This window comes from Pipistrellus kuhlii, unplaced genomic scaffold (genome assembly GCF_014108245.1).
Source record: "Pipistrellus kuhlii isolate mPipKuh1 unplaced genomic scaffold, mPipKuh1.p scaffold_m20_p_121, whole genome shotgun sequence".
Lineage (NCBI taxonomy): Eukaryota > Metazoa > Chordata > Mammalia > Chiroptera > Vespertilionidae > Pipistrellus > Pipistrellus kuhlii.
Genome location: NW_023425429.1, coordinates 202,092 through 225,202, shown reverse-complemented (window position 1 = coordinate 225,202; position 23,111 = coordinate 202,092). Strand labels below are relative to the sequence as shown.

Here is a 23,111-nt window from a genome sequence, read left to right as displayed (position 1 = left end):
ACTGATAAGGGTTTAATCTCCAACATTTCCAGGGAACTCATTCAACTTAAAAAAAGGAAAATAAACTGTGCTGCGCCAGCACAGCCAAGAGTTCAGCAAGCCTGAGGGAGGGCCGGTGAAGGATGAAGAAGACAAAGAGAATAAGCTGGGTCTAGGTGGATCTTCTGCACCTTGCTAAGGTCACAGAACAGATCCAGACTAATGCTTTATTTATAATCGGGGGTAAACAGTAATTTACAATGTTATTGTAAGTTACACTTGTTTTGGCCGCACTTGCTGCACCTCCCAAAGCCCATTAGCTACCCAGGAAAGATCTAGGGAGCAGTTACAAGATCAAGCTTAATTATGCTTAGAGGGCTGTGCCCTCCAAATTGGGACTTGTTTGTGACTTTGCCAGCAGGTCAGTCCAAGGCTTAACCCTATAACTGCTTCCTACAATAAACAATCCAATAAAAAACAATGGGCAAAGGACCTAAATAGACACTTTTCAAAAGAGGACATACAGAAGGCCAAGAGACATATGGAAACATGCTCAAAGTCATTAATCATCTAAGAGACTCAAATCAAAATGACAATGAGGTACCATCTCATACCTATCAGAATGGCTATCATCAACAAATCAAGATGTGAGGGTGAGGATGCAGAGAAAAAGGAATCCCCTTGCATTGCTCGTGGGAATGCAGACTGTACAACCACTCTGGAGAACAACAGTATGTAGTTTCCAAAAAAACCCTAAAAATGGAACTCCCATCGACCTAATAATTCCACTTCTAGGAATATATCCTAAGGAATCAGAAATATCAATCAGAAAGGATATATGCACCCCTATGTTCATAGCAGCACAATTTACAATATCAAAGATTTGGCAACAGCCTAAGTGCCCATCAGCAGATGAGTGGATTAAAAAACTGTGGTACAGCTACACAATGGAATACTACGCTGCTATAAAAAAGAAGAAACTCTTATCATTTAAAATACCATGGATCAACCTGTAGAGCATTATCCTAGGTGAAGTAAGTCAGTTGGAGAAAGATAAATATCACTTGATCTCACTCTTTTGTGGAATATAATGAATACCTAACATAAACTCAAACCCATAGGAAAAGAATATTTTAGAATATAATAGGTAATCCTGTTATTTGCAGTTTTTTTATTTTTATTTTTATTTATTTTTTTAATAAGTTTTTATTGTTCATATTATTACAAATGTTCCTTTCCCCCCCCCCCCCACCATTGCTCTCCTCCACCAGGTTCCCACCCCACCCTCTGCCCTTTCCCCTCTCCCCATTGTTCTCATCCATAGGTGCACAGTTTATGTTCAGTCTCTTCCCACGCCCCTCTCTCCCCTTTTCCCCAAGAATCGTCAGTTCACTCCCCTTCCATACCTCTGATTCTATTATATTCAATAGTTAATATTGTTCATCAGATTTTTTTAATTTCCTTGGTTTTTAGATTCACTTGTTGATAGTTACGTATTTGTTGTTCATAATTTTTATCTTTGTTTACTTTCTCTTCTGAAAGAACCCCCTTCAGCAATTCATATAATTCTGGTTTGGCAGTGATGAACTCCTTTAGCTTTTTTTTATTAGTGAAGCTCTTTATCTGGCCTTCGATTCTGAGTGATAGCTTTGCTGGGTAGATTATTTTTGGCTGTAGGTTCTTGCTATTCATCACCTTGAATATTTCTTGCCATTCCCTTCTGGCCTGCATGGTTTCTGTTGAGAAGTCAGCTGACAATAGTATAGGTGCTCCTTTATAGATTACTACCTTCTTTGCTCTTGCTTCTTTTAATATTCTCTCTTTGTCTTTTGCTCTTGGAATTTTAATAATGATGTATCTCGGTGTGGTCCTCTTTGGATTCCTTTTGTTTGGGGTTCTATGCGCTTCCTGGACTTGTAAGTCTAATTCTTTCCCCAGTTGGGGGAAGTTTTCTGTCACTATTTCTTTCAGTATGTTTTCGATATCTTGCTCTCTCTCATCTTCTGGGACCCCAATAATTCTGATGTTGGTTCGCTTGAAGTTGTCCCAGAGGTTTCTTACATTATCTTCAACTTTCTGGATTCTCTTGCCTTCTAGCTTCTGCGGAGGAGTGTCTTCTGGCTCTTTATGTTCCAAATCTTTTTACTTGATTCTTGTGATCTTCCCTTCTGTTTTTAGGACTCTGTAAAATATTTTTTATTTCAGACAATGTATTCTTTATTTCTTGTTGATCCCTTATCATTTCTCGATGACTCCTTATTAATTCTAGTTGATCTCTTTTCATATCCTCATAGGCCTTATCCATCTTTTCTAGGAAATTCTTGAAAAACCTTATAAGCGTAGATTTGAACTCTATATCCAGACGCTTTTTGTCCTCCATTTCTTTCGTTTGTGATCTATTTTGTTGTCTCATTTTGCAGTTACAGATGGGATGGGGTTTCAGGGTGGAGCCTGCAGCTTTGGCTTCCGTCAGCCCCGCCCTATGTGGGTCCATCAGTGCTTGCTGCCGGCGCCTCTGAGAGAAAGGTGCCCTCGATTTTCGCCTGCTGCCAAACAGTCTATGCTCCCCCCAATGAGCCCGGTATTGGGGTTCAGTTCAGTTGGAAGTGGAGTTGGAGGTGGTGTTCAGAGCAGTCTGGAGCCCCAGTCTCCTTCCCGTCAGGGCAATCCCGCGGCACAGCCGACCGTCCCTTCTCTGTGCGCAGTGTGCGCACCGCCGGGACCTCCTTTTGCCGCTTCCCCAGGGTTCCGCCTTACAGCCCGGCTCCCTATGGCTGAGCCTGAGTCCCCGGGGTCTGGCCTAGAACTGGTGTTCAGAGCAGTCGGGGGCCCAGCACAGTTGGAGTTTTATCTCCTTTCCGCTAGGGAACGCCCGCCAGGCACTCAGCCTCCCTCCTCTCCGGCTCCGTCCTCCGCGCGCCTTGTCTCCGTACCTTGGGCTTTTCCAGCTCCTCCGCACCTCCTTCTGGTTTTCTCCTTGCTTCTCACTGTAGAATTTCCAGTCAGTCAACCTTCCTCTAGTTCTGAGCAATGTCCGTTTTATATTTTAGTTGTATTTTATTGAAATTGTTGTGTGCGGCTGCAGCTAGGTGTTCACCTGGGCGCAGCCATCTTGGATCCTCTGCAGTTTTTTTTTTAAATATTTCTTACAACTTTTGTGATATATTGTTAGTACAGTTACAGTAATATTCTATTTTAAATCTTTTTATTGAAATATTAATGTTTATTGCATGTAAGTGGTTAATTATTTTATATCTTCAATCTGGTAATAGATTTATTTTATTAAGATATATATTATATATATAATGTTTATTTATTAATATATTTATTAAGATATTTTATATGTATATATACACACACACACACACACACACACACACACACATATATTATAAGGAATGTTGAGTCCAGCATGCATGGCCCTGTGCTTGAGCATTGATCTATAAACCAGGAGGTCATGGTTTTATTCCTGGTCAGGGCACATGCCCAGTTCATTTGCAGGCTGGATTCACAGAATAGATGTGCAGGAGGCAGCTGATCAAAGATTCATAACTGATGTTGCTCTCTTTCTTCCTCTCCCTTCCTCTTTGGAATTAATAAACACACACACACACACATAATTTTATAATTTTAAAGGACAGGTTTTATTTAGATAGTTATAAAGATGGAAGAAGTGAGCCTGGGAGAAACCAAGATGGCAGCATAGGGTAGACACCTGAATTCAGCCTACCACAACAAATTTGAATTTAGAACTGGAAAACAGGGGGAACACGCCCTGAAGCGCCGGATGGCTGGCTGAGAGGAAGCTCTACCATCTGGGAAGGAGAGAGAAGGCACGTTGAACCTCAGGAACTGTGAAGATGTGGAGAACTGCGTGTGCGCGAAAAGGCAGCCACACGACTTTGCTGCTGGTTTGCTTGAGGTGTATGGAGACGGGGGGCTGTCTTCTATCCCAGCTTACTCCTGGCGCGTGGAGAGGGCGGACAGCTAATGCGCGGCTAGCTTTCTTGTTTGGGAGGAAAACAGAACCACCCTATTGCTCTGATAGACGGCCCCAGACAGGGAGAGGCCAGAGTGTCAGGCAGTGGGCAAGATCTCTCGGAGGTGTGTGAAGCCAGCGGCCATTACTGCGGGACTCAGAAACCAGACCCTCATAGGGAGGGGCTGAATAAAGTTTGTTTGCACCACCCCGAGACTTCGCCCCATCCAAGCGGAACACAGAAGCCCTTCCAGTGGCTAGATTTCTCGTTCATTCGCTGCAAATAGGACTCTCCTAAGGGAGGGACAGACAGAAATCCAAAGCTTGTCTGCCCCTATACCAAAGAGGTGTGCATGCCTGCAACCAATCTTGGGGGTTCACCAAAGCTTTGCTGTGGCACCCGAAGACTCCGCCCTATTTAAATGGAATACAGAAACCCTCCTAGCTGAGACACTTCTGATCCTCATAGCCAACTGGCTTTAAAATCAACACTTCCCAGTGATACCAACAACAAGCAAGGCTTAACAACAAGACTGCACACACAGCCCACAAAGGGCTACACCAAGACTGTCCACCTCAGGTAACTGGGAGGCTGATCCATTGAACCATATAGGACACCTTAGCACACAAAGCCACCCTACCAACTCAGGGAAGCTGTGAAAATGCTGAGACAAGGAAACAGATCACAAACAAAAGAAATGGAGGACAAGAAGCAACTGGATATAGAGTTCAAAACCACGGTTTTAAGGTTTTTCAAGAATTTCCTAGAAAAGGCCGATAAAATAAACGAGACCTATGAGGATATGAAAAGGGATCAACTAGAAATAAAGAATATATATTGTCTGAAATAAAAAATATTATACAGAGTCCTAAAAACAGAATGGCAGATCACAAGAATCAAGTCAAAGATTCGGAACACAAAGAGCCAGAGGACACTCCTCCACAGAAGCAAGAAGATAAGAAAATCCAGAAAGTTGAAGATAGTGTAAGAAATCTCTGGGACAATTTCAAACAAACCAACATCAGAATTATGGGGGTCCCAGAAGATGAGAGAAAGCAAGATACCAAAAGAATACCAGAAGAAATAGTGACAGAAAACTTCCCCCAACTGGGGAAAGAAATAGACTTACAAGTCCAGGAAGTGCACAGAACCCCAAAGAAAAGGAACCCAAAGAGGACCACACCAAGACACATCATAATTAAAATTCCAAGAGCAAAAGACAAAGAGAGAATATTAAAAGTAGCAAGAGCAAAGCAGGTAGGAGCACCTATGCAATTGTCAGCTGATTTCTCAACAGAAACCCTGCAGGCCAGATGGGAATGGCAAGAAATATTCAAGGTGATGAATAGCAAGAACCTACAGCCAAAAATACTCTACCCAGCAAAGCTATCAGAATCAAAGGCCAGATAAAGAGCTTCACAAATAAAAATAAAAAAAAGCTAAAGGAGTTCATCACTGCCAAACCAGAATTATATGAATTGCTGAAAGGGGTTCTTTAGGAAGAGGAAGAAGATATAGATAAAAATTATGTTCAACAAATACTTAACTATCAACAAGTGAAACTAAAAGCCGAGGGAATTAAAAAATCTGATGAACAATATTAAATGTTGAATATAATAGAATCAGAGGTATGGAAGGGGAGTGGACTGATTATTCTCAGGGAAAAGGGGAGTGGGAGGTGCAGGAAGAGTCTAAACAAAAACACCTATGGATGAGGACGGTAGGAGGTAGGGAAAGGGCAGAGGGTGGGGTGGGAACCTGGTGGAGGGGAGCAATGGAGGGGGCAAAAATGAGGAACATTTGTAATAATATGAACAATAAAGATTTATTAAATAAAATTTAAAAAAGTGAGCCTGGCTCAGGAAACAAGTTACAGAAACAGAGGAATGGCCCTTGGAACTTAGGAACTTATACTTAATGAAGGAAGACAATGTTTTCCCCCTAAAATCAGAACAAGACAGGATGTCTGTTGTCATTCTTTATTCAACACTAAAGGCCTGGTGCACAAAATTTGTGCACGGAGAGGTGTGTCTCAACCCAGCCTGCACCCTCTCCAATTTGGGAAATCCCTCTCACAATCCAGAATTGCTGGCTCCCAACTACTCGCCTGCCTGCCTTCTTGATTGCCCCTTACTGCTTCGCCTGCCAACCTGATCACCTCCTAACCACTCCCCTGACAGCCCAATTGCCCCTAACTGCTCTTCCCGCAAGTCTGGTCACCCCTAACCGCCCTCCCCTGCAGGCTTGGTTACCTCTAAGTGCCCTCCCCTGCAGACCTAGTCCTCCCAACTGCTCTCCCTTGCAGGCCTGTGTCCCCCCCCAACTGCCTTTCCCTGCAGGCCCAGTCACCCCAAACTTCCCTCCTCTGCTATCGTGGTCACCCCTAACTGCTTTCCCCTGCAGCCTTGATCGCCTATAACTGCCCTCCCTTGCAGGCCTTGTCCCTCCCAACTGTCTTCTCCTGTTGGCCTGATCACCCACAACTGCCCTCCTTTGCAGACCTGGTCCCTCCCAATTACTCTCCCCTGCTGGCCATCTTGTGGTGGCCATCTTGTGTCCACATGGGGGCAGTCATCTTTGACCACATAGGGGCAGCCAGCTTGTGTGTTGAAATGATGGTCAATCTGCATATTACTCTTTTATTAGATAGAATAGAGGCCTGGTGCATGGGTGGGGGCCAGCTGGTTTGCCCTGAAGGGTGTCCTGGATCAGGGTGGGGGTTCCTTTGGGGATGTGGGACAGCCAGGCAAGGAGCCTGTGGTAGTTTGCAGGCTGGCCAATCTCTCTCCCCTCCCGCCCCACCCCCATTGACCCAAGTGGAGACCCTGGTATCTGGGGTTTATTTTATCTTCTATAATTGAAACTTTGTAGCCTTGAGTGGAGGCCTGGGCCCACCAGGAAGGGTGGAAAGCTTGGCTTCCTCCATTGCCAGGGGAAACCCAAGCCTCCTGCTCTCTCAGTAGCCACAGCCATCTTGGTTGGGTTAATTTACATACTCACTCTTGATTGGCTCATGGTGTGACTTGTGGGTATAGCGGAGATATGGTCACTTTGCATATTATTTTTATTATATAGTATTGTACTGGAGTTTTCAGCCATTAGAAATTAATATATAACCTAAAGTATGGAGGCATGTAACAGATTGACATGATTTGATGTAGGAGTGGGGGAGGAGGAGAGATAAACCAAAGAACTTATAGACTTATATGCATAGCCCATGGACAGGGGTAACAGTGTGGTGAAAATTTGGGGGGGGGGGGATTGAGGCTGGGTGGAGGGGAGAAAAAGGAAGCCTTAGTTGGTTTGGCTCAGTGGATAGAGCAGTCAGCCTCCAGACTGAAGGGTTCCGGGTTTGGTTACAGCCAAGGGCACAGCCTGGGTTGTGGGTGTGGTCCCTAGGAGGGAGTGTGAAGGAGGCTGCTGATCAATAATTATTTCTCATCATTGATGTTTCTCTTTTCCCTCTCCTCTCTGAAATCAATAAACTATATATTTTTTTAAATTACATATACTTATCACATTTGTCGATTGACTATAGAACTTGATGATGAATAGAATCTGATCCCAGCCCTTGGGATGTTGCTCAGTGGTTGAGCTTGGACCTATGAACTAGGTCACAGATCCCCAGTAGGGGATGTACAGGAGGCAGCGATCAATGATCCTCATCATTTATGTTTCTCTCTCCCCCTCTCCCTTCCTCTCTCTCTGAATCCAATAAAAATATATCTTCAAAAATAAAAAAATAATCTGATCCCATATTATTGCTACAAACTGGAAAAATTAACGGAATAAACAGTAAATTAAAGCCAAAATTAATGAGTTTAGGTTTAAAAACCTACTGGAAGATTCAAAATTATGCAAAAGGATTACTAGGTACCTACTGTGTGCCACGCACTAGAGATAGAGACATGCTTCTTTCTTAGAGGGGACAATTCCAGACACCCTTACCCCCCCCCAAAAAAAAAAAAAAAAAAAGTCTATGCTAGACTAAACACGTCTTTCTGACCTCTCAGCTCCTTAGCACTTACTATAACCCCCTAGTCCCGCTGTGTTAATTCTTTGGGCAGAGACTCCTAGGTTTGCGATAATTGCCGGTTCAGTACCCTCCTCTGGGATGACCTCTTTGGCGCTGCACCCTCAGGCTGGTCACCTGGGAGATAAGGAAGCTATTGGACGCGGAAACCGCGCAGGGGAGTGTTAGGAAGAAAGCGCGGCCTGAGCCCGGACCGCCTGGGAGGAACGTGAACGCGCCCCTCTCCAGCTCCGGGGGGAGGGAGCTTCCAGGCGGCTTCTCTGAGCAGGAGCGGAAGCCAGGCTTGGGCAGTCTGGAGGGTTGGGGTGTTTTTTAACTGACTGGCTCCATATCCAGTAGGGAACAAACCGTTTCCACCTGTTCTTCCCGTAGGACTCTCCAGCTCCTAGGAAATAAAGATCGCGTTCAAGGAAGCGTTGAGGCCGCCCGACTCCCCCTCTTCCCGCAGTAAAGATGGCGGCGCCCTGAAAGTACACGACCGGCAAACCGCTTCCGCGTTTCTCCTGCGCCCTTGTTCAAGATGGCGGACGAGGCCACCCGGCGTGTCGTGTCTGAGATCCCAGTGCTGAAGACGAACGCCGGACCTCGGGACCGGGAGCTGTGGGTGCAGCGCCTCAAGGAGGAATATCAGTCTCTCATCCGGGTGAGTGCGGCCCGGGAAGCGCTGTGGTGTCGCATGTGCTCGGAAATAGGCTCCGTGTGGAAGCCATTTCCGGTCCTAAAGTTGAACCCCCAAATTCACAGAAAGTGGAGAAACGCGGGTTAGGCGGGCGGGGAATGGGGAGCAGGCGGAAGAGCCTCGCGTGGGGAGCCGGAAGCGCGCGTCCTGCGGGGCTGCCTCGGAAGGTGGCGTGTCGCTCGGCTCCCGGGTCCGCCCTCCGGGGCTGAGGGGCGGCCCGGGCCCCGCGATCCTCCGCCCGCTCACTCCTGAGGGGCGAGCACGTTAGGGCCGAAAAGTCAAAACGTGGCCGTTGCAGAACCGCGGAGCCGAGCTCGGCGTCAGCGACCAGCCGGGGCAGCGAGTCCCCTGTCTGGGAGGAGCGCGGCGCCGGTCCCTCCGCCGGGCGGGGTTCGCTGGAAGCCCCGCTGTGCGCTCGTCTCTGGGGAGGGGTCCCGAAGCCCAATAAGGCGGGCCGAGCCGAGGTAGATGGGCACGGGTTATTACGGGCACGGGCAATTAAGACACATTAGCTCTGGCCGGTGTCGCTCAGTGGATGGAGCTCGGCCTGCGGACTGAAGGGTCTCGGGTTCCATTCCGGTCAAGGGCACATAACGAGTTGGGGCTGATCCCCAGTGGGGGGTGCAGGAGGCAGCCAGTCAATGATTCTCTGTCATCATTGATGTTTTTCTCCCTTCCTCTCTGAGATCAATTAAGAGACATTAAGTGGAGAAAGGGAGAGGGGGGCAGAGAAACTGCTAGAATGTTCTGAAGCAGGTGAGGTAGCTAATCCAGTGTGGGTTAGGGCAGGCTCCCTGGAAGAGGCGGTGCTTGAACTGAGACTTAACAGGTAAACACGAGTCAGCCCGAGTCAGCCCGACACGAGGCGAGGGTGGGAGGAGGGCTTTCACGGCAAAGGGGGCAGAAGACACAGGCATGGAAGCTAGCAGCGCCGTGATGTGTATAAGAAACACAACTAGTTCAGAGTTGCTACAGCATCAAATGTGTAGCATGGAGTGGTGGGCAAGGCTTGAGAGATAGGTCTGAGCACTCGAATTTTATCTTGGAGACTGGGATTCCTTTAAAAGATTTTCATTAAAGAATATTCTGGTCAGATTTGAATTTAGATCAATCATAGTAGCAATAGAGATGAAAATGGAATTGACAGGGATAAGATTGAAGGAGACAAGTTAGGAGTCTGTGATGAATCCAGGCAAAAGAAAGTTGATGCTCTAAAGTCTAAACTCTGCAGTTAGTTATAGTGAGAATAGAGGGGAGGGGTAGATTTGAAGAACATTCCGAAGGTAAAACCAGCAGGACATGTGAACTGTTGCTGGACTAAAGGAGAGGGAGAGTCAAGCATTATTCCAGCCCAGCTGGTGCGGCTCGGTGAGCATGGACCTATGAACCAGGAGGTCATGGCTGTATTCCTGGTCAGGGCATATGCCCAGGTTTCAGGCTTAATCCCCAGTGGGGTGCATGCAGAAGGCAGCCAATTGATGATTCTCTCTTATGATTGATATTTCTCTCTTTTTCTTCTCTCTTTCTCCTCTCTCCCTCCCTCCCCCTCCCTCCCCCTCTCTCTCTCTCTCTCTCTCTCTCTTCCTCCCTCCCTCTTCCCTCTTCCCTCTTCCTCTCCCTCTCCCTCTCCTTCTCCCTCTTCTTCTCCCTTCCTTCCTGAAATCAATAAAAAATATTTTTTTTTAAAAAAGGACAATTCCAGGTTTCTAGCTTAAGTGACAGTGAATGCTGATGTGGGGATCAGGTCAGAAGGAATAAAAGCAAAAGCTGAGCCTGAGGTACCTGTGAAACGAAGGCAGAAATATATAGTTGAAAACTAGAGTCTGAAGCTGGAGAAAACACTTGGATTAAAGATAAAGATTTGGAAGTCCATCAGCATGTGGGTGCTAATCAAAACCAGGGCCATATAATGTCCTCTAGGGAGGGAAGACCCCATTAAACAAGTTGTGGGCTGGGGGCAGAAACTGTCAGAAGTGAGAACTCAGGTGGTGTCACCAGATCTTTTTGCTAAAGTGAATAGATCCCAAGCATTCTCTGCTCTGGACAATTGTTAGTCCCCAGCTTACCAGTGTGACTTTGTTTTTGCTTATGTCAGGAAAACTGGGCAAATGTACTAAGAAAGAAAGTAGTCTCATAATTTTCTTTTGAGGGAAGGGGGACTGCCCTTGGCCTCAACTTCCGCCTCAAAGACCTAATTCTCTGCTTTTAGTATGTGGAGAACAACAAGAATGCAGACACTGATTGGTTCCGACTGGAGTCCAACAAGGAAGGGACTCGGTAGGCAGACCCTCTTGGGGGGGTATTGGGGTGGGAATCTTACATGGTTTTAGCATTTTAGTATCTCAAAGCTCACTGCTGGGCCATCCCTGCTTCATATTGGCTGTCCACTCACAAGCTCCATAGCTTCCCAAGTCCTATCCCATGAGTCTCCCAGGCTGTCACCTAAACCAAGAAGATGTCCCTGGAGTAAGAGAAGAATGGTCAAATTGGACTGAGGTTTGGTCTTTGTTATAGGTGGTTTGGAAAATGCTGGTACATCCATGATCTCCTCAAATATGAGTTTGACATCGAGTTTGAAGTGAGTATGATGGTATGGGAAATATGGAGGTTAACAAGCTAACTTTTCTTGAAAGGACCAAAGAAAATTTCCAATGGGAGGGAAAAACTGAGATTTGAAGCAAGCATAAGTTATTTACTCATCTGCAAATCCAGAATTCTGGTTTGCACATGCTGCTTGGGAGTTTGCCAAACATGTCAGTTCACCTGAGAAATGTATGTGAGGTAACAATAGTTTCTGTATATGCTGATTCTCCTTTATAATTCCTCTAGATTCCTATCACATATCCCACTACTGCGCCAGAAATTGCAGTCCCTGAACTGGATGGAAAAACAGCCAAGATGTACAGGTAGGACTGAATAGGAGATGGGAAAGGGTCAAAAACGGGCTTGGGGGGAACTTGGGGAGGCGGCATTTTCCCAGAGCCTGCTGGCCTAGGGGGGCTCTAGGCCGCCCTCTGCCAAGCCTACGCACTGCACTCAGCTGACCTTGTTCCAAATTGGATCACTGGTAGCCTTGTGCTCCCAAGAGGCTGCTATGTTTCATGGTAAACCTTGCATGTCAACACCTTCTTCCCTCTGTCCCTCTCATAGAGGTGGCAAAATATGTCTGACTGATCACTTTAAGCCTTTGTGGGCCAGGAACGTGCCCAAGTTTGGACTGGCTCATCTTATGGCTCTGGGGGTAAGTTTGAGTTATTTGCTTCTCCCTCCCTCTCCCGTCCCCTCTCTTCCTCTCTCGCTCTAAAAAATCAATAGAAATATAAAAAGGAAAAGTAACTGAGAATAAACAAGGAATAGCAATGTTTTCCCTTGGGTGTGCTCCCCTAGAATCTCTCTAGGAAGGAGCTTCTGATAGAACAAGATGCACTGCCTCGGTGGCAGTAAGCTCACAAGTCTCCCTTGTATTACAGCTGGGTCCCTGGCTGGCAGTGGAAATCCCCGATCTGATTCAGAAAGGTGTTATTCAGCATAAAGAGAAGTGCATCTGAAGGATCAAGCCACTGATGCTGGACAGGGGACCTTTGAGAGGCTACGATCCTTTTTCCTGTGTGTCCCTTACTCATCCAGTGCTTCCCTCACACTCTTTCACCCACAACTGTTAAGTAGCTGCAGCAGGCATTGCTGAAAAAACCAACAAACAGTATTGCTCTGAATGTCTAGCAGGGAGGGGGAAGCCTGGGGCTTTGGAATACCAAAAGGCCACTTATGACCCCTCCCCAGGGGGAGCAATGTGAGGTCCTGAAGGACAGCAGGTGACAGAAAGTGGGTACATGGTCTTTTGATTTTCGGAGATAACTCATCAATAAAAGCTGCTTCCTCCGTGGCCTGTGGTTCTCATTGGTGGCTCTTCACAGCAGCCAGCCTTCCCCACCCGCAGAGACCTTCCCATGCCTGCCGCTGAACCCTCCCTGCGCCTCCGGGCCACGCTCCCGTTGTCTGTGGGCCACAGAATGAGGTGACGGGACCCCATACTTCAGGGACGTGGATGGCAGTGACGGTGTAAAGACAATTCTGGGCAAGGCTGGCAACCGGCTCCTCAAGTTGGCTGCGTTGCCATGGTGTCGGGGGGCGGGGTCGCGCAAGCGCTGAGGAAGCAGGCGCGGAGTGCGGCTGCGCCGGCGCCGTGAGCGACGCTGAAGCCGGTGGCGGCGGGACCAACAAAGATGGCGGCGGCCCGGGCGACGGTAGCGACCTGGGCGGCAGCTGCGCCTGAAGTTGCAGCTGGGCCTGCGGGGGTGCTGCGCAGGGGTCGGGGGGGGCAGCCCTGAGCTGGGGCTTGGCCCCGGCGGGGCTCCCCCGCCGCACCCCGGGGACAGGTACGGGCCGCGGCGTTACGGCCGGTGGGGGTGGGGGGGTGCCCCGGACCTGGGAGGACGCCTCCACCGCAGGGGACGGCGAGCCTGGGAGGACGGGCTGCAGGGGCCGTGTCCAGGGCCGTGGGGGATACAGTGCCGGGCTCCGGAGCCAATCACGGCCTCGGCCTTCCTGCCCTCAAGGGGGGTGGACCCGTGAAGCCCTGCCGCCGGGCGAGCCGGGCGACCCGGGGTCCGGAAGGCCTGCCCGCCCGCCTTCCGTCGCGACCCCTGAGCTGACACCACGTTGGAGCTCGAGGGTGGGGGAGGGAGGGCGTCGCAAGTCACCATTGAGTTGGGAGGGGCAGGGGCTGAGGGTGGGAAGCTGTGTTCCGGGCTGTTGTCCTTGCACCCACCCCATTGGCCCGAGCGCCCAAGGGGCCGGGCACCTCCCGCCTGCCTCCGCGGTGTGAGGCTTGTCAGCCGCAGGTGCAGTGATCCCAGGGAGAGGGCTACCGCAGCCTCAGGAAAGCTGTTTCTGCAGGAAGCTAGTGAGGAATGGAGTCAAAGCCGTGGGCTGCTGTCACCATTCATTTATACTCAATGAATACAGCCACACTCACTTCTCCGACGCCTCCCCTCTCCAACAGTTTGGTTCTCAACCAAGTTGTCACAGAAAAAAGTCTGGGTTGTCGACCAAAAACTTGTTTTGGACCTGACAACCCTTTCATGCTGATACTGCTACCTGACAAAAAGCATCTCTCAGGCAGCAAAGGAAAGAATGCTTTTGTGACTAGCACATTTTTAAAACAGAAAGTGCTAATGTTGCTAAGGGTGTGAAAATGCTCATAATAACAATCACAGGCAATTGAAAGATTTGTATAAAAGAAAAGCAGTTAGACAGTGGTAGCACTTTAGAGGCAGTGATATATGAAAAATTTGTTTAAGGCTAATAGAGGGTGTTTTGATAAATTTAAGAAAAGAAGTGCTTATTTATAGATTAGACATGTACTGTATATACTAGAAGAAAGGTTAAAACATAATCATTTGGGGGTTTGGAGCGGGTTAATTCAATTTACATTCTTTCTGATGGGAACAAATGATTCGGTTTTCTAAAAAATCACTTCTCCAACAGCTTTCCAGAGGAATTAAGTTCAAGAACTGAGGTTCCAGTGTGCCGTATAGTGGCTGGGGGAAGGGGCACTGCAACTCTCTATGCATTTACTTTATGAGGTACTGAGATACAATGACTGATAGGACAACTCGCTTCCGCCCTCAGCGCACCTAGAAGCTTGTATGTATGGTAGCTTAGGTTCCCCCTCCGTCCATATTCATATGCTGCCCCTCTCTTCTCCCAGGTCCTATCTGTGGTGACCACAATGCCCCAGGCCTCTGAGCACCGTCTGGGCCGGACCCGAGAGCCATCTGTCAATGTCCAGCCCCGAGTGGGATCCAAACTACCATTTTCCCCCCGGGCTCGCAGTAAGGAGCGTCGAAACCCAGTCCCTGGGCCGAACCCCATGTTACGGCCTCTGCCTCCCCGGCCAGGTCCACCTGAGGAACGGCTCAAGAAACTGGAGCTGGGACGGACACGGACCTCAGGCCCTCGTCCCAGAGGCCCCCTTCGGGCAGATCATGGAGTTCCCCTGCCTGGCTCACCACCCCCAGCTGTGGCTCTGCCTCTCCCAACCAGGACCAACCTAGCCCGGTCCAAGTCTGTGAGCAGTGGGGACTTGCGTCCAATGGGGATTGCCTTGGGAGGGCATCGAGGCGCTGGAGAGCTAGGGGCTGCATTGAGCCGCTTGGCGCTCCGGCCTGAGCCACCCACTTTGAGACGTAGCACCTCTCTCCGCCGCCTCGGGGGCTTTCCTGGACCCCCCACCTTGCTCAGCATACGGACAGAGCCCCCTACCTCCCATGGCACTTTCCGCGTGATATCTGCCCGACCCTCCAAGCCTTTCTACTCCGATGACAAGATGGTGAGGATTTGTCAGCACATGTGGCCTTCCATTCCCATGTCCCTCCAGCTTTCTTGCCATCATAATCACATGGCTTTCCTACCCCCCTGTCCCAAGTTCCTTTCTTAGCCCCTCATTGCAGCATTTGGACTGTACTCTCCCTTCCTTATCTTTTGGGGTTGTCTGTCACTCCCCCACATGGTGCACAACTTCAGTCCCCAGGGATTTATCCCAGCCATTTGGCATTCCCTGTAGGTACCCCAGGCCCCTGTCTCCCTTGCCTTCTCTCCTAGGACACTGCCTAGGCCTAATTAATCTCTGAAGGTGAGGAGGGGCGGGCTCAGGAATCTGAGCTAGTGTGGTCGCCCATTTCTTGAGCAAGGCTGATTGCATTTGAAGCCATCAGGAAAGGGTTCAGGAAGGGCCATGGGGGCAGGAGGGGACTTTGGACACAACAAGGTGGGGGTGGGGAGCAGCTGGGCAACCATGCCAGTGCTTGGGCAGTTGCCCTGGGAGCTACTTTGCCAATTAGCTGGGCAGAGGAACAAGTGGAGAACAGTGGGACTGGCATGGCTCAGCCTATGGTGCACACACCTGTGATGGGCTTACTGTTCATGTCCAGTGAGGTAGGGAGGCCCTCATACCCAGAGGGAAAGAGGGTAGAGTGTGGGGTGAGGTATTAGAGGGGGGTAAAAGCAATGGGCAGCTAAAAGCAACATGCCGTTGAAAGGTTAGAGGGTCACGTGGGCTATGTGGAAACCTGACTCACTCTGATCTTCCAGGCTCATCACACACTGCTTCTGGGCTCTGGTCATGTTGGCCTCCGAAATCTGGGGAACACGGTGAGAGCCATTCTCCTGCCCGTCCTCCCTCACAGAAATGGGGAGCGTGCAGGGCGGGACGTGCTGGCTGGGGGGAGGGGCACTGCAACTCTAGGTTCCCTGGGCCTGGTCTGGAGAGATAATGGCAGTGTCTCTGCTGCTCCCTAGTGCTTCCTGAACGCCGTGCTGCAGTGTTTGAGCAGCACTCGGCCTCTCCGGGACTTCTGCCTGCGAAGGGACTTCCGGCAAGAGGTGCCTGGAGGGGGCCGAGCCCAAGAGCTCACTGAAGGTGGGGCTATAACTCCTGTCCCCGTGCCTTTCACATCCTCTTCCCCCCAACCCCCTGCAGGTCCAACTGCCAATGCCGCCCCAGCCTCCATTCTGCCAGTGGTATCTTCCTGGTACCACTGTGTAAAGGCTGTTCTGCCTCAGCCTCCTGCTTGCCTCTTCTAACCTGTGTCTCCCTTCCCCACTCCCTCCCAATAGCCTTTGCAGATGTGATTGGGGCCCTGTGGCACCCTGACTCTTGTGAAGCAGTAAATCCTACTCGATTCCGAGCTGTCTTCCAGAAATACGTGCCCTCCTTCTCTGGATACAGGTGGGAGAGCTGGAGGGTGTGGGAGTTCTCTCTGGCCGTGTCTGGGGATAGGACCAAGCAGGGGTCCTGGCAGCATTGTCCTGAGCCTTGAGGTGTTCTTAATCCAGGAAGTGGGAACCGTGTGGGCAGGGGACAGTGTCTGTGGACGAGGGGATCAGTTGCTCATACTCTTTGGCTGTAGCCAGCAGGATGCCCAGGAGTTTCTGAAGCTCCTCATGGAGCGGCTACACCTTGAAATCAACCGACGGGGCCGCCGGGCTCCCCCAGTCCTGGCCAGTAGTCCGGCTCCCTCTCCACCCCTCTGTGGAGGGACTCTGCTAGAAGAACCTGACTTAAGGTAGGATTGCTCCCACACCCTTTTCTCCCCAGTAGTTTACCGGTAGCGCACTTCCTTCACAGAACAGAGCTAGTCAAGGCTGAGGTGTAGGGTCCAGGAAAACGCATGGCCTAGAAATGGGTTAGGAGCAGTGCAGAGCGGGAGGCTGGAGCGAACGGAGGCAGAGCAGTGCTGGGATGTCCCCATGGAGGAGGAGGGAGAGGTACTTTACAACAAGGCACTAAAGAGCCTGAAGCGGGGGAAGGAGACAGCATGTTCTTTTTTGTCTGCATCCCTTTACTTTCCTCTCCTCTTGGCTTTCCCCAGAAAGTCCTCGGAAGCCTTAGTCCCCCCCTCTTCCTTGAAATGTAGAGAAGTGGAGGTATGGGTAGGGCACAGGGCTCTGGATCGTTTCAGGGGTGTCTGGGCGCCCACTTTTCCTGCTCTCAGGGGTGCTTCCCATTTCCCTTCTGTGGTAGTGACAATGACCGGGCCAACCTAATGTGGAAGCGTTACCTGGAGCGAGAGGACAGCAAGATTGTGGGTATGGAACAGGGCACAGCAACAGGGAAATAAGTCCGCGAGGGGGTGGGGAACCTGGAAGCTGGGAGAAAGAACATGATACAAGCAAGGGCTGTGGGAACAAGCTGGGTGATAAAAACATGGGAAAGGGGTGAGGGGCTTGTTAGGAGTGTTGGTGATGGGGAAGGAAGGTCAGGCAAAGGGATGGAAAGAGAAGAATCCTAGCAAGCACCTTGGCCTCTCCCAGTGACTTTCTCCTGCCTCTGCTTGTCTAGACCTGTTTGTGGGCCAGTTGAAAAGTTGTCTCAAGTGCCAGGCCTGTGGGTATCGCTCCACGACCTTCGAGGTTTTTTGTGACCTGTCCCTGCCCATCCCTAAGGTGGGATTTCAGAGGATTCCAGGGGTGGATGGGACATGGGTTTGGAGGCCCAATCCTAGCTGCCCCCAGAGTTGGGGGGAGCCCTTCGGGTCTGTGGAGGAGACATGAAGCCTGGATTGGTTAAGAAGAGTTGGAAAAGGGAATGCAGAACATGCTGTCCCTTCATTCCCCTTTCCCTCCAGAAAGGATTTGCTGGGGGCAAAGTGTCTCTGCGGGACTGCTTCAACCTCTTCACCAAGGAAGAAGAGCTAGAGTCGGAAAATGCCCCAGTATGTGGGGTTCAAACGGGATGTGGTAACATTGGGGACTGGGGGGGGGGGGGTGTTCCATATGGGATACAGGGGTTGCATGATACCTTACTATGGGGAATAATGTGTGTATGTCTGGATTTCTGTTGGTCTCAGGTAAGTCCTAGTGCTTGGGGCAAAGAGGGGCCCAGAGGATACAGAATTAACGGGAGGAGTAAATTTTATGTGGCCAGAGTGTCGGAAAAGCCACTCGAGGTGAGGAGCATAACAATCTAACGTTATTTGATATTTATTCAGGTGTGTGACCGATGTCAGCAGAAAACCCGAAGTACCAAAAAGTTGACAGTACAGAGATTCCCCCGAATCCTCGTACTTCGTATCCTAATCTTCATATTCTATTTCTTTCATCCATTCTTTTTCTCATTCCCCATGTTTGCAGAGGCTGGATACTTGGCAATTGAATTTCCTTAGGAAAACACCATGCCTGCCATGCTCCCGGTATTCCTTGGGGGAGGGGAGTGGACAGCATTCAAGAGCTCAGTCCCCTCGGAGCCCCCACCCCCATCCCCTCTCACTGCTCCTTAACCAGAGCTTAGATCTGAATCGCTTTTCCGCCTCCCGAGGCTCCATCAAGAAAAGCTCCGTGGGTGTGGACTTCCCGCTGCAGCGCCTGAGTCTGGGGGACTTTGCCAGCGACCAAGCCGGTGAGTGCTGGGAAGGCCCTGGGAAGGCCAGAAGGGGGCGCGGGCGCCAGCCGGCGGCGAGCAGCTCCCCCGGCCTCTGCCTCCGCAGGAAGCCCAGTCTACCAGCTGTACGCCCTGTGCAACCACTCGGGCAGCGTCCACTACGGCCACTACACCGCCCTGTGCCGCTGCCAGACGGGCTGGCACGTCTACAACGACTCTCGGTGAGACAGCCTCCTGGTCCCCTCCGGGCTGTTCCCTCCTGTGCGGCCGGAGGTCTGCATCCCTTCCCTCCCGAGGCCGAGGGCGGCCCTGTGGCCAGAAGGACGTGCGGGAATGAGAGCCCTCCCGCCCCCTTCCCCAGGGTCTCTCCGGTCAGCGAGAACCAGGTGGCGTCCAGCGAGGGCTACGTGCTCTTCTACCAGCTGGCACCGGAGCCGCCCCGCTGCCTGTGAAGCCGTCACCCCAAGCCCAGCTCCCCTTACCTCACAGACGTCTATTTTTGTGTCTTTTTCATGGGGAGGCGGAGGGTGACTGTAGCTCCCTTTTTTTTTTTTAATTAAAAAGTACCCTTCCACCTGGAGGGCCCCTTGTGTCCCAGCCCCCTGTACAGAGCTCCCAGGCCCCGCCCGTGTACAGCCCCGGACTACAATCTCACTTTTTGTGAATAAATTTACTAAGAAAAGAGGATGTCCTTGTTTGTACTTTCGCGGGGCAGGATCTTCGTGGGCGCGTGGGGCCCAAAGAGGGAAGGCAAACCTGAGACTGGTACGGGCGAAGGGGCGGCCCCTCGAGGCCCCAGCCCCCCGCACCCGGGGTGACAAACGCGGGGTGCGTTGCCCGGGGCCCTCGCTCTCGCAGGCCCGGCTGCCGCTACAGTCAGGAGCTGTTTACCGAGCCGCGTCCCCGGGCCCCGCGCCCCAAGCCACTTCCCGCAGCGCAGGTGCGCGGGGCCGCCTCCGGGCTCCTCCGCAGCCCGACCTCGCGCTGCCCCGCCCGCTCCGCTCGGGGGCCGGCGCCGGCGCTGCCCAGCGGGGTTTCCATTGGCCAACGTCACCCCTCGGCCGCCAATGGGAAGCGGGCTGCTGCGCAGGCGCGACCTTCAGAGCCGGGCCGTGGGGGCGGGGCGCTGGGGGGCCGCGCCGGGTGCGACCCGCGCTGAGTGGAGCGCGCCGATAGCACGGGTGTGGCCGTCTCTTCCCGCGGGGCATGGGCGGGAAGCCTCTGGCCTGCACCCCCGGGGCTCCCTCACTTCCTCTCGTGCGTCTCTTGGGTGAGTCTGTGCCCCAAACGGGGCCTCGCGCTCCCACCACCGCGTCCGCGGACCCTGCCTCAGTTTCCCGCAAAGCAGTGGCCGGGGCGGGGAGCGCGGTCCGACGCTGCAGAGAGGGAGCCGGTCAGCCCTCCGTGCCGCCCTTCTCCTCAGCTCCCGATGGGCCGGACCGTGGTCGTGCTGGGCGGAGGCATCAGCGGCTTGGCCGCCAGCTACCACCTGAGCCGCGCCCCCACAGCTCCCAAGGTGAGCTCCCCGCGCGGAGGCAGCCCCTGATCCCCTGGTCCCTGGCCGGCCCACCCCCTTCCCCCGGCGTCGGAGGCCGCGGCCACAGTGCCAGTCCCGCTCCAGGTGGTGCTGGTGGAGGGCGGCGAGCGCCTGGGAGGCTGGATCCGCTCCGTGCGAGGGCCCGGCGGCGCCGTCTTCGAACTCGGGCCCCGAGGAATTCGGCCCGCGGGGGCGCGGGGAGCCCGGACTCTGCTCCTGGTGAGGCTGTGGGGTGCCCGGAGAAGAGGGGTCCTCCAGAGGGCAGGGGGGATGCCTATCTGGTGGTCGGTTCTTCGTTTCTCCCCCCGGGGACGTTCGAGGAGCAGGTGTCTGAGCTGGGCTTGGCCTCAGAAGTGCTACCTGTCCGAGGAGACCACCCGGCTGCCCGCAACCGGTTCCTGTACGCGGGCGGGGCCCTGCACGCGCTGCCCGCCGGCCTCAGGTGACGCCCGCCGCCGCCCCCAGCGGATGGGAGTGAGCGCCCTCCCTGCCCCTCACCGCCGTGCCTCCCGCAGGGGGCTGCTCCGCCCGTCGCCTCCCTTCTCCAAGCCTCTGCTTTGGGCCGGGCTGAGGGACCTGACCGCCCCGCAGAGCAGAGACCCTGATGAGACTGTGCACAGCTTTGCCGAGCGCCGCCTGGGACCGGAGGTGCCGCTGCCCAGAGGCCTGCCCGCCCCCCATGTCCCTGGGAGTGTCCTTTGTCATTTCAAACTCAACTTTGGAGGGCGGGTGCCTCCAGGACCCTCTCCCCCTTCTGATGGTGGGCTGCTTCGGAGCCCAAGCCCGGCTGCCCCGGGACAGCTCAGCAGGACAGTGAAAACCAGGGCGCCGACCCCTGGCCGCTCAGTGCCCTCTCACCGCAGGTGGCTGCTCTGGCCGCGGACAGTCTCTGCCGCGGAGTGTTCGCAGGCAGCAGCCAGGAGCTCAGCGTGCGGTCCTGCTTTCCCAGCCTCTTTCAAGCCGAGCAAGCCCATCGCTCCGTGTTACTGGGGCTGCTGCTGGGGACAGGTGAGGGGCGAGGCTCGCGGGCTGGAGGCCGGAAGGGCTGTCATGCTGCTTCTCTCCTTCCTCTCCTTCCTCTCCTCTGCAGGGCAGAGCTCACAGCCAGACTCGGCACTCATTCGCCAGGCCCGAGCTGAACGCTGGAGCCAGTGGTCACTCCGAGGAGGGCTGGAGATGCTGCCCCAGGCACTTACTACCCACCTGACCGAGAGGGGGGTCACTGTTCTCAGAGGCCATCCGGCCTGTGGGCTCAGCCTCCAGGCGGGACGCTGGAAGGTAGGAGTGCCCCGTGGAGTGCAATGAGCCTGTGTGGTAGTTTCCATCTTTGCCTAAACGTTCTGTTGTGTTTTTTAAGCTTACTTTCATTTATTGATTTTAGAGGAGGGGTGGAGAGAAACATCGATTAGTTGTTCCTCTTATTTATGCATTCATTTGTTGGTTCTTGTATGTGCTGTGACCCAGGATGGAGCCCACAACTTGACACATGGGGACGATGCTCGAACCAAAAGAGCTACCTGGCCAGGGCTTGCCTAAATGTTTTAACCAAGCCCGGGCTGGCAGACTGGAGCTGCTCGTTTCCTGCCCTAGAAGCTGTTTAAATGTGGGCCTTATTTGTGGACCTTCCTCCGAGACCCTTTGTTCCAAGTCTGTGGGTAGACAGCTCCACTGAACAGCTCAGCATGGACACACTGGCTGTCTGGCCCCCCTCCCTGACTAAGGGGGTGATTTCTGTGCCAACTACCAAGCTCTCCTGCCACGTGTGCACCCAGGAAGCTGAGGCAAAATTCCCATGTTTCAAATGTGCTCCTACTCAGGTGTCTCTGGGGGACAGCTGCCTGGAGGCCGACCACGTGATTAGTGCTCTTCCAGCTTCAGGTAGCCACCTCCCTTCCCCACCCAGGGTGAGGCAGGCTGTGGTTTCTGGGCCAGTAGGACCATACCATGTGCCAATTGCGCATCCTGGGGAAGGCTAGTCCCAAGAAGGGTGGGTGGAATTGTGAGGGAAGGCCTTCTGAGCAGCCTCTGCCGGCTCCCCTAGTGCTCAGCAAGCTGCTCCCCGCCGAGGCCGCACCTCTCGCGCGCGTCCTGGGCACCATCCGGGCTGTGTCTGTGGCCGTGGTGAACCTGCAGTACCAAGGAGCCCAGCTGCCAGTGCAGGTGTGACACGGGAAGGGGAGGCGAGGGCCCCGTGGAGTCCTCCCCCTGACCACCTCCTTCCTCAGGGATTTGGACATCTGGTGCCGTCCTCAGAAGATCCAGGCGTCCTGGGGATTGTGTACGACTCGGTTGCCTTTCCCGAGCAGGACGGGAGCCCCCCTGGCCTCAGAGTGACTGTGAGGAAGCAGCTTTGCTTAGTTGGGTGTCCAGAGGGCTCCTGTGTGCCCAGTGAGGTCAGGACTCCCTTCTCTCCCAGGTGATGCTGGGAGGTTCCTGGTTACAGGCGCTGGAGGCCAGGGGCTGTGCCTTTTCTCAGGAGCTGTTCCAGCAGCAGGCACAGGAAGCAGCTGCCACACAGTTAGGACTGAAAGAGCCCCCGAGTCACTGTCTGGTCCATCTGCACAGGGTGAGCGGACAGTGCCCTCAGCTCCCACTGGAGGCATCAAAGGCAGGACCTGGCGTTTCTGTCAATGTCCACCAAGGCTTGTGACGTCAGAAATAAACTTTTATCTCCTCCTCTCTGCAGCACTGCATCCCCCAGTATACACTCGGCCACTGGAGGAAACTGGGTGAGTTGGGGACCAGCTGGGCTGAGGGGAGCCAGGAGCTCCGGCCCGCTGATGCTCCTTGTCCTCTGCAGAGTCAGCTGCCCACTTCCTGGCTATTCACCGGCTGCCCCTGACCCTGGCTGGAGCCTCCTATGACGGAGTGGCTGTCAATGACTGTATAGAGAGTGGGCGCCAGGCAGCAGCCCGGGCCCTGGGCTTAGAACTTGACCCATGATCTCCACACCTCACCTTGCTGTCCCTGCTGGTTGGGACTCACCGGGAAAATAAAAGTTGTGGGAGATTGGCTCGGTCTGA

General features: G+C 52.7%; 3 protein-coding genes across 12 annotated transcripts in view; all 3 read left to right on the top strand.

Moving 5' to 3' along the window:
- UFC1 (ubiquitin-fold modifier conjugating enzyme 1) overlaps positions 1-12,550 on the top strand; it is a 37,152-nt gene extending 24,602 nt beyond the window's left edge. The window contains exons 2-7 of one of the 2 annotated variants that reach the window (XM_045580359.1): positions 8,365-8,635; positions 10,881-10,948; positions 11,186-11,249; positions 11,501-11,577; positions 11,822-11,912; positions 12,142-12,550. In XM_045580359.1, the coding sequence (XP_045436315.1) occupies positions 8,513-8,635; positions 10,881-10,948; positions 11,186-11,249; positions 11,501-11,577; positions 11,822-11,912; positions 12,142-12,219 (501 nt within the window). In that variant the 5' untranslated portion in view covers positions 8,365-8,512 and the 3' untranslated portion in view covers positions 12,220-12,550. Of the gene's footprint in view, positions 1-8,264; positions 8,636-10,880; positions 10,949-11,185; positions 11,250-11,500; positions 11,578-11,821; positions 11,913-12,141 lie in introns of those variants that run through there. The other variant, XM_036434398.2, reaches the window with a different exon arrangement.
- Positions 12,551-12,840: 290 nt separating this feature from the next.
- On the top strand, positions 12,841-19,233 carry USP21 (ubiquitin specific peptidase 21). 7 transcript variants are annotated; one of them, XM_036434384.2, is made up of 13 exons: positions 12,842-13,047; positions 14,382-14,741; positions 15,764-15,823; positions 15,971-16,091; positions 16,289-16,400; positions 16,582-16,737; positions 17,193-17,260; positions 17,514-17,617; positions 17,800-17,904; positions 18,163-18,241; positions 18,462-18,569; positions 18,658-18,772; positions 18,913-19,233. In XM_036434384.2, exons 2-13 carry the CDS (start codon positions 14,403-14,405, stop codon positions 19,001-19,003), a joined length of 1,458 nt encoding a protein of 485 aa, XP_036290277.1. In that variant the 5' UTR covers positions 12,842-13,047; positions 14,382-14,402; the 3' UTR covers positions 19,004-19,233. The 7 variants fall into 7 exon arrangements, with proteins under 7 accessions (XP_036290279.1, XP_036290277.1, XP_036290274.1 ...); XM_036434381.2 differs by having other exon boundaries at positions 12,844-13,047; positions 14,382-15,002; positions 17,196-17,260; XM_036434378.2 differs by having other exon boundaries at positions 12,844-13,047; positions 14,382-15,002.
- A 416-nt stretch (positions 19,234-19,649) lies between these two features.
- Positions 19,650-23,100, top strand: PPOX (protoporphyrinogen oxidase). 3 transcript variants are annotated; one of them, XM_036434388.2, is made up of 13 exons: positions 19,804-19,821; positions 19,974-20,067; positions 20,173-20,307; positions 20,415-20,530; positions 20,604-20,736; positions 20,952-21,096; positions 21,179-21,366; positions 21,906-21,966; positions 22,130-22,248; positions 22,314-22,424; positions 22,505-22,654; positions 22,775-22,817; positions 22,889-23,100. In XM_036434388.2, the coding sequence occupies exons 2-13, from the start codon at positions 19,981-19,983 to the stop codon at positions 23,029-23,031; spliced, it is 1,431 nt and encodes a 476-aa protein (XP_036290281.1). In that variant the 5' UTR covers positions 19,804-19,821; positions 19,974-19,980; the 3' UTR covers positions 23,032-23,100. The 3 variants fall into 3 exon arrangements, with proteins under 3 accessions (XP_045436304.1, XP_045436303.1, XP_036290281.1); XM_045580347.1 differs by lacking the exon at positions 22,314-22,424 and having other exon boundaries at positions 19,651-19,821; positions 19,975-20,067; XM_045580348.1 differs by lacking the exons at positions 22,314-22,424; positions 22,505-22,654 and having other exon boundaries at positions 19,650-19,821; positions 19,975-20,067.
- The last annotated feature ends 11 nt before the right edge of the window (positions 23,101-23,111 follow it).